Source organism: Chrysemys picta, chromosome 9, assembly GCF_011386835.1.
Source record: "Chrysemys picta bellii isolate R12L10 chromosome 9, ASM1138683v2, whole genome shotgun sequence".
NCBI lineage: Eukaryota > Metazoa > Chordata > Testudines > Emydidae > Chrysemys > Chrysemys picta.
The window spans coordinates 17,986,065-17,995,128 of NC_088799.1; the positions used below are offsets into that span (position 1 = coordinate 17,986,065).

A 9,064-nucleotide genomic window follows, 5' to 3' on the forward strand; every position below is an offset into this window, starting at 1 on the left:
AGGTCTATTTGTATTTTTTAAATAAGTTTATAGTATAGCTACTTCTGCATCATAGAAATGTTATCATTGTAGCATTCTCAACATTTGGGGTCATATTTAGTAAGAGAGTCTGTCTCATTTTCACACTGTGCATATTACAAGAAGCCTCAAAGAAACACAGCTGTAACACTGTTGTAATAATAAGAATTTGCTGCTGTTGTTTTTTCAGTGGAAGTTGGATGCATAACTCCCAGACGAGCCTTTGAAAATCCCAGCCTAAAATGTGAAATTGAAACTGGCAGCCATGGATAAGATCCTGCAGTCAGTTTTTAACCATTTTAAAGCTTTCTTTCTTAAAATTTCCATTTCAGTATTACGTGTTCCTAAAATATGTACCAAGCACGTCTTAAACATTTAACAAGCAGCAATAGCAAATGCTTGTGGCCACACTGTTGAATATAATATATTCATGTCTTCACCAACAATAAAAATTAAGCAACATGTTGAATGGTATATAGTCAAACCATCTTTCTCACAAATTCCATACAAACAACTTTGTTTACTTTAAATTAAAACTTAGATTTCATATCTTTCAGTAAGCCACTTCTCTGTGCCTCAGTTTCCACTCTCTCCCTTTGTCTGTCTTGTCTATTTAAATTATAAACTCTCTAGGGCAGGAATTTTCTATTACTATGTGTTTGTACAGTGCTTAGCATAATGTGGTCCTGATCTTAGTCAGAGCCTTTAAGTGCTATTGTATTACAAATGCTAAATAATAACAAACAAAAGGAATTAGCAGTTAAGTGATTCTTCTCTTATCAGTTATCCTTCTCAACCTCAACTATCTCCCTCCCATAGCTCACATATTTCTTCACTCATCCTAGGCAATAAAGTTGACATTTTCATTGTTTAGAAAGTATTATTTGACAGATTTAAAATTAATTTTGAATTCAGTGCAAAAAATCTGAAATTTTATTTTACTTTATTTGTTTATACACTCATATTTTATTTTTAGACACTCATAAATAAAAATGCAGAACCAACAGTTTTAAACATGTCAGAAAAAAATTCTGTGCCACACAGAACAAGCCCTGGTCTACACTGCGGGGGGAGAGGGGAATTGACCTAAGATACGCAACTTCAGCTATGAGAATAGCGTAGCTGAAATCAATGTATCTTAGTTCGACTTACCTCGAATCCTCACAGTGTGGGATCGACTGCCGCCGCTCCCCCGTTGATTCCACTTCCGCCTCATGCCGTGGTGGAGTTCCGGAGTCAATGGCAGAGCGATCGAGGATCGATTTATCCGTGTCTACACTAGACGCGATAAATCAATCCCCAATAGATCGATCGGCGGGTAGTGAAGACGTACTGCAAGTGTGCTAACTTGCAATCTAGAATACTTTTTTCCAGAAAGTTATATGGCACTATAAAAGGAGTATCAGAGATTCCACTTCCCATTATAATTGCATTGTGTTATGTCCATGTTCAGTAATAATAGTTAGGCTTGGAAGGATTAGATTTTTATTGGTAAACGTTGTTGTCACCGCACACATACAAACAGGTGAAAAATATTTCTGTCAATGATGATCAAAATGTATAGGTAGGCAAAGAAAGAAAAACATTACTTGAGAACTTCAAATTGGAGTTTGATTTAAGAATATTTACTTTTATCAACATCAAGTGTTGAAATATACAATTCATGTTAAAATTGTTCTAAAGCTTTAACTTTTTTGAATCTGTGTCTACTGTACTTAATATTTGCCTGACCCCCTCATTGCTTGCTCCCCAATAATTTTGTATAACTGTGAAAACTGAAATTAATAAAAATGCTAAAAAACTAATCATCAATATTATCTGTCAAAATTATTTAAAAATCAGATTCTGCCAAGACTAATAATAATTCATTACTTTAATTACAGAAAATGACATTAGTGAGATCAAATTCTGTTATACATCTAAAATCTTGATTCACAATTAGAAGGAAATGATTTTTTTGTTTTTCTTTCAGATAATAGTTTACAAAGACCTTCGTCAGCAAATATACCATCCTCTAAATCTATGAAGTCTGATCGTATCTGCTGTACACTCTCTCAGACAAGACCAAGAAATTTAACTACTCAGCCCTTATCTAGAGCTGCTACTGAAATTTCAAAAATTGAATGCATTGATGTAACTGAACAAAATGACCCTCTCTTAGAATATACTGCTGATCAACAAGCCTTAGCTGGCTTGGAAAATGAACTAAAAAGTCATACAGGTAATTATTTACAGTGAGAACATCAGAGTCATTTAACAGTGTTTATGCTTGCAAAAATGTAAAGCAAACTACATTATTGTTGTCTTCATGATCATTATTTGAGCTTTGATTTGTGGAAAATTAAAGACCTGATCCAGCACAAAGTACTCACATCCTTCTGGGCTATGCAAAACTCTAGTTTTCTGGCTTAGTAGAATGGTCGTCCTACTTTTAACCATCATATAATCTTCAGCTCAGCTGCATGGGAACAAATTGCAGAGAGCTCAGACTTATGGATCTCTCACCTCCTGCATGTCTATCAAAGAAATCTGACAGGATGTGTCACGTACCTCCTCTGGGTCTGAGGTTTTTAACAGCCACCTGCTTCCTTGATCTTTGATAATGAACACGGCAAATGAACCCTGCCACCAGGATTAAATCAAACAGGAAAAAAAGAGGCCAAAAAGGAAATCTTATTAATGCGTCATCTTCAAGATGACACATGCCAGTTATCAGCCAGTGTTGGCAAAGAAACACTTCCCTCCTGGGATTGTGGTTTTTTGTTTTTGTTTTTTTTAAGGCCACCTTTATGAAGACCATTTGTTTAAGGGACAATTTATGGTGAATAGAGATGGTTGATTAAGGTTATGCTTTTTTTTTTTCTTTCAGACAATTTAAAGTTTTTGATGAAAAATTGAAAACTAAAATTTTTAATTTAGAAATCATAGAATATTAGGATTGGAAGAGACCTCAGGAAGTCCTCTAGTCCAGTCCCCTGCTCAAAGCAGGACCAACACCAACTAAATCATCCCAGCCAAGACTTTGTCAAGCCGGGCCTTAAAAACCTCTAAGGATGGAGATTCCACCACCTCCCTAGATAACCCATTCCAGTGCTTCACCACCCTCCTAGTGAAATAGTGTTTCCTAATATCCAATCTAGACCTCTCCCACTGCAATTTGAGACCATTGCTCCTTGTTCTGTCATCTGCTACCACTGAGAACAGCCTAGCTCCATCCTCGTTGGAACCCCCTTCAGGTAGCTGAAGGCTGCTATCAAATCCCCCCTCACTCTTCTCTTCTGCAGACTAAATAACCCCAGTTTCCTTAGCCTCTCCTCATAAATCATGTGCCCCAACCCCCAAATCATTTTCATTGCCCTCTGCTAGACTCCCTCCAATTTGTCCACATCCCTTCTGTAGTGGGGGGGACCAAAACTGGACGCAATACTCCAGGTGTGGCACAGTCCCTCATAGAAGTTGTAGTTTGGGTGCTTCATGACTCAGATTTCCTCTATGGGCTGGGCTTCATTTTCCATAATGTATCATGATCTCCTCTTGATGAGCCACCATGGTGCCTCCTGGGAGTCCCTGGCCGTGATGGATCATGATACATGGAAGGTGTAGTCCAGATTAAAAGATTCTTCCATCATTGGGACATATAATGCAACATTACTTTAGTCTTGGTTTTGAGTTATGATGCACATTTCAGGCTTGCAGTTGTTATTTAACTAGTTCTCATCCAACCCACATCCTTGTAGATTTCTGTTGCTGCTAATCTCCCATGGGTTAAGATGCACACTGACAATACTCAAAGGAGAAAGAGAAATAAAATACCAATAACTTTTGAGAAGACTGTCAGATGGTCACACTCTTAATTTCTGCTTCTGACACCACTTCTTCTTGCTACAGGCTTCTGAAAAAGTGGAAGTAATTGAGGGATAGTTAGGGTATATTATCTTGTGTATCTTCAGTGTCATAAAGAAGTGGTGCAGCCTCTACCTATCATAGTGACCGTATAACTTCTGGTGCATACATATCACCAGGAGTGGGGATCCATGTTGTTTAGTCTTCTTGAAGTATTGTGAACTAGCAAATCATCTCTCTCTACCCTATCTATCTATGACCATAGGAATGTATGCAACTATAGTAGCAGCTGCTGATGGACCCTGTGTTTCAAGCTTTAAGTCATCGTATTTTGTCCTTATTATGAACTCTTGAAAATAATAGAAACACTGATGCAGCCATATAATACAAAGTTATAATTAATTTGTGTTTCCAGTAACATCCTAAACCAGAGTATTTTATCACTATTATCTTAATGATGTCATGTTTTTGCTGATATGACTTTACTGTTCTGCGAAAGTTTTTAGAGACCATATATTGTAGATACTGCACTTTTGTTACATAGGCTACTGAAAATGACATAAAATATTTCAGATCCTGAGGAAAAACTTTACAGCTTTACCTCTGAAGACTTATCGGCTTTCAGAAGACATTCAAAGAAGATAAGTGAAAATATTACAGATTTCCATAATAACTTAGAAATAAAATACCACAGTAGAGTTGATATTTTTAGGTAAGTTAAACCTGCTGATTATTATTTTTTTAGCTGTATAGTAAAATGCTTCACTGGCAAACTACTTGTAAATATTATATTTTTTAAAAGGGCCAATTATTAGTATATGTGTTTTATCTGAATGACTTACAACAATCCCATCAATATAGTAAAAAAATTAAAAAATGCCCTAATATGTTTAAGTTACACTGCATAATGTTTTGTTAAATCACAGAGTTAATACACTTTTCATCTTTACATGTATAAGGGAATGCAATCCATTAAAAATGAGAAAAAATAGTCCCCAGCCACCAAGATTATAGTAATATATTGGGCTAGAAGGAATATAAATCTAAAAATAAAAATATGCTGCTTGCATAAATTAGCCAAGTAGTTTCTAGCTAATTCATGACATCTCTGATTGGAGAGAGAATTATTCTTTATTAGAAATAAAATTGTAAGGACCCCTTTATTAAATGTGAACTTTCATGACCACATAAAGTAACTTGCATAGCTAGTCTAATTTATTTTTCTTGTGCAATCTTAAGAAAATAATGAAATTATGTTTTTTATTGGAAAACATTAGTTCTCATACACTGTTCAGAGCTGAACTTCATTTTTAAGCCTTTTCTGGACCATTGCAGTGCGGATTTTCTCAGTCACTGTTTGATGTCTGATAAAAATTGTACAATTCCACCATTTAACCATGTCCTCTGCATCTGCCCTCTGACATGTTTCTTGGAATTCCATAGCTGGCAGTTACAGTGGTATGATTGCTGTTGCCAGGAAAGTAGAACAACACTGCTAGTGGACAGGTCTAGGTGATAGGAAATTTGTTGCAACTCTCATGGGGGAGGGAAAGCTATCAGAAATTATGAAAATGGTGTAATTTGCTGGTAAATGCCTATAGATTATTAATGTTGGGTTTTGGTTTTAAATACCTTACCCTATTGCCAAGACACATAAAAATTGCACCTGTTAATGAAAGTCATCAACAGTTTGCTGTGGAAACTCTTTTCCAACTAACCAAAAGGCATAGGTTAATTAGAAACATTGATTCCATAACTTTCTGTCATCAGTCATGGTGCAGCACAGTCCAGTGGACTGAGCATGTGACTGGAAACCAGAAAATCCTTTGACACGAATTCTGTGCATGACCTTAGGAAAAGTCATTTAACTTCTCTGCCTCTCAGTTAACTCATCTATAAAATGGAAATAATAATGATTCTACCTAAAAAGGATTAGTTAAACTTTGTACAATGTTTTGGAACTGAAACTTGTTTTAGAATTTCTATGTTAATAATGAAGCAGGTGCACGTCAATAGGGAATTAAACAAAATCTGCAAATTAAATAAAAAAAGTAGCAGAAGAAATGTTACGCTCAAGATTCTAGAAAGCTATTTCAAACAAATTTTATTATTATTATTTTTTTTGCTTGATTGCTATTTAATACAATGATGATGGTACAAATGAAAACCCCTTACTTAGCTTATTTATTCTGGGGCTTGGGATTTTCAGAGACAGGATAATGAAGGTATTTTTGACTCACCACTTAGCTAAGAGTGGGGTTGGAAGGATTAGATTTTCATTAAACGTTGATTTCACCATGCACACACAAACTAATGGAAATATTTTTTTTGTCAGTAATGATCAAAATTTACACATAAGGAAAGTAAAAAAAACTGCTTGATTACGTATTCAAATTTGATTTTAAGGCTATTTACTTTATCAGCATCACACATCAAAATATTCCATTTGTGTTTAATGGTGTTAAAGCTTTAACTTTTTAAATCTCAACATCTGCTGTAATTAAATACTTGTCTGACCCGCCCATAATTTTGCACAACTGTTAACAATTAAATTCATGAAAATTATAAAGCTTCAAAATAAACATTGATATTATACAATGAAATTATTTTAAAAAAATCAAATTCTGCCAAGCCTACTTGAGAGAGTTGAGAAACAACTTGACAGAAGTTGAGAAAAATAAATGGACGTGGTAGTTTTGGCTAAAAGTATACTTTAAGCAACAATTTACCAATTGCACAGCATACCTTTTTTTAATATGATAAATCAAGCTAACATTACAAGAGTATGAGAAACAGGACCAAAAAATACTACCAGGATTTGTTTCCTTGAGGAACTTGAACACAAGCTGTTTATAATCATTGTATTGTGTGTGTGTGTGTTTTTTTTTAAAGAGACTGTGATGAAAGCCATACAGATGATGAGGAAGAGATTCTGAGGGACAAGCAGGAAGTTATGGCACTACGTTGACCAACCAAAAAAAAAACAAACAAAACTTGCTAGTAATTATTTTTCTTTGCATCGCATAAAACGAGCAGCCTTGTAGAAGGCAGTTCTCAGGTGCTGAAGATGTTAACTGCTGAAGAATGTTGTTGCAATTCTATCCTACCAATAAAACTTGTTTAAAATTAAAAATCATTTATGGGTTTTGGCTTTTTTTTTTTTAGCACAAACAGTATATTACTATTGCATCTTTTAAGAGTATTTTACTGAAACCTTAGAAAGTAGAGAAACAAGAAGCTTGATCCTGCAAGTTGTCTGTTGCTACAAAATGTTGAGGAAGCTCAAGACCTGGCAGAGGTATATGGCTGGAAAGAGACAATTGACTCTCCCCGTGATGTTGAGCACAGTGAGCCAAAACTATAGGAGACCCTTCCTGTGAATCTTTGCAAAACATTCCCTTTGGAAAAAACTGTATTTTTTTAAAGTTACTAGCTGCACAGATTCTTAGGTTTCATGCTTCCATTCAAAATTCTCCTAGCTGAAAACTATTTACCCTCAGGATGAATGGATGCTAATTGGAATTTCAGCCCCCCAAACTAGGCTATGAGTACATGGAATTATTAATATGTTAACCTTCATCAGTAAAAAAGGTCACTTTTCCAATACCCTATGATCTGGCACAATAGTTGAATAGAAGATGGGATTGGGGGATTTCCGCCCTCTTTTTAAATACAGCTAAAACATCCTTGGCCAGGGATAACCCATTCAAACTCTTCTTCAGAACAAATGTTCATCTTTGGAATGGCCCAGAAGGTGCCCAATGGAATATAGTTAAAAACAATTTTCTCAGGTGACTATATGGTCGGGTCCTCCTTAATGGCTGTCCCCCTGGTTTACAGGTGAGAGACTTGATTGGACCTGCAAGTTCCTGGAGAGGTTTAGAATTAAAGGGGGAGTATAGGCAAGGTTAGACCCCTCATCCCCCTGGGCACTCCTGTGCCCATTGGCCAGTCTGAGAGCCACAGAAGCCTACTGGCTCCTTGCTCCCCACAATCGTTATTTAAACCCTTGCTCTGAGTTTCTCAAGCCCATAGCCCCATTTTAGCTGAATCCACCCACCTTGCCTTGTATTTTGTGTGTTTTTAGGATGCTGTGGATCTGATGGATCATCTGTTTTTGGGTGAGGGGCTCAGGAACTAATTTTTCCCATTGGGGCAAATTTGGCTGAGGCCTGGTAAGGTGTTTTTTTTTTGTTTTTTTTCCCCTCCTCACAGCATCATGGAGACCCAGCTAGGAATAGGAGTCAGAAATTTAATAATAGGAATTGTATGGATGTTTAGTTCAGCCAAAAGGGTGCCCAGAAATGAGAGACTTAGGATTTTACAGTCAGACCTTGGGCCTATGGGAAAAGGGGAGACTGGAAATATGTAGAGACCAGGGTCCCTCTTTGGTACCTTCTGCCCCTTTTGTAGGGGAGAAAGGGAGAAGATTCAGAAGAATAAGCTGAATTGTAGGGATAGGCAGTGGAGAGTTTATCCTGTGTTATAGGTTAGATGGGATTGGATTGGATCTGGTTAAATGCCTGGTATGGGGAAATGGGGCATTCTGGGGTTAGGCTGTAACTTTATTAAACTTATCACTTAAAATCCATCTCAGTCTATCCACATTCACTTGCAATTCCAGATCAAAGGGTTTTAGTTTCTCCTCTTCAAAGTACTGTATTCAAAAACTGAGGGAGCGTCGATATCTTTTAGTTTAATACTAGATTTACCTAGTGCTTTCCAGATATTTCTGCAAGTACATATTTGTTTCCATTTTTTGACTAAGCCCAGAGAACCCTAAATCATTGTGATAAGGTTTGTTTGTTGAAGACAGTGCTTTGAGAGAAAGTCATGTTTTTGTTCAAGGAGATTGTTTTGTGATATGGAACAGATGAAGATCCTTCTGAATACTTCTGGGAAATCTTTAATATGGGATTGGATTGAAAAGCTTTATCTGATAACAACTGTTGTACCCATCCATAGACAGATAGCTTCTTGCCTGACATAAGCAGTAAAAGATTTCCTAATTCGGAGATGCATTTGTCCAGAAATAGAAAATGTACAGCATGAAATCTTTCTGTTGTTTACACATGATTGCTCTACATTTAAAAGGAATATCCCCAAGAAACCTTTTTTTTTTGCTTTTGCTATTGTAATCATGATAAATATGCCTGTCAAACATAATTAGAGCATGGTTATTGTGATGATTTGTGACTGCAAA

The 9,064-nt window shown here is 36.2% G+C and overlaps 1 protein-coding gene across 15 annotated transcripts in view; it reads left to right on the plus strand.

Moving 5' to 3' along the window:
* Nucleotides 1-6,997, plus strand: part of ZBBX (zinc finger B-box domain containing) — a 45,375-nt gene extending 38,378 nt beyond the window's left edge. For all 15 annotated transcript variants that reach the window (XR_010590585.1, XR_010590584.1, XM_065557829.1 and 12 more), the window contains 3 exons: nucleotides 1,991-2,239; nucleotides 4,435-4,573; nucleotides 6,754-6,997. Coding sequence is in view for 13 of the 15 variants with exons in the window: in XM_065557829.1 (XP_065413901.1) it covers nucleotides 1,991-2,239; nucleotides 4,435-4,573; nucleotides 6,754-6,829 (464 nt within the window). In the remaining 2 variants the exon portion in view is untranslated. The remainder of the gene's footprint in view (nucleotides 1-1,990; nucleotides 2,240-4,434; nucleotides 4,574-6,753) is intronic.
* Nucleotides 6,998-9,064: the final 2,067 nt, after the last annotated feature.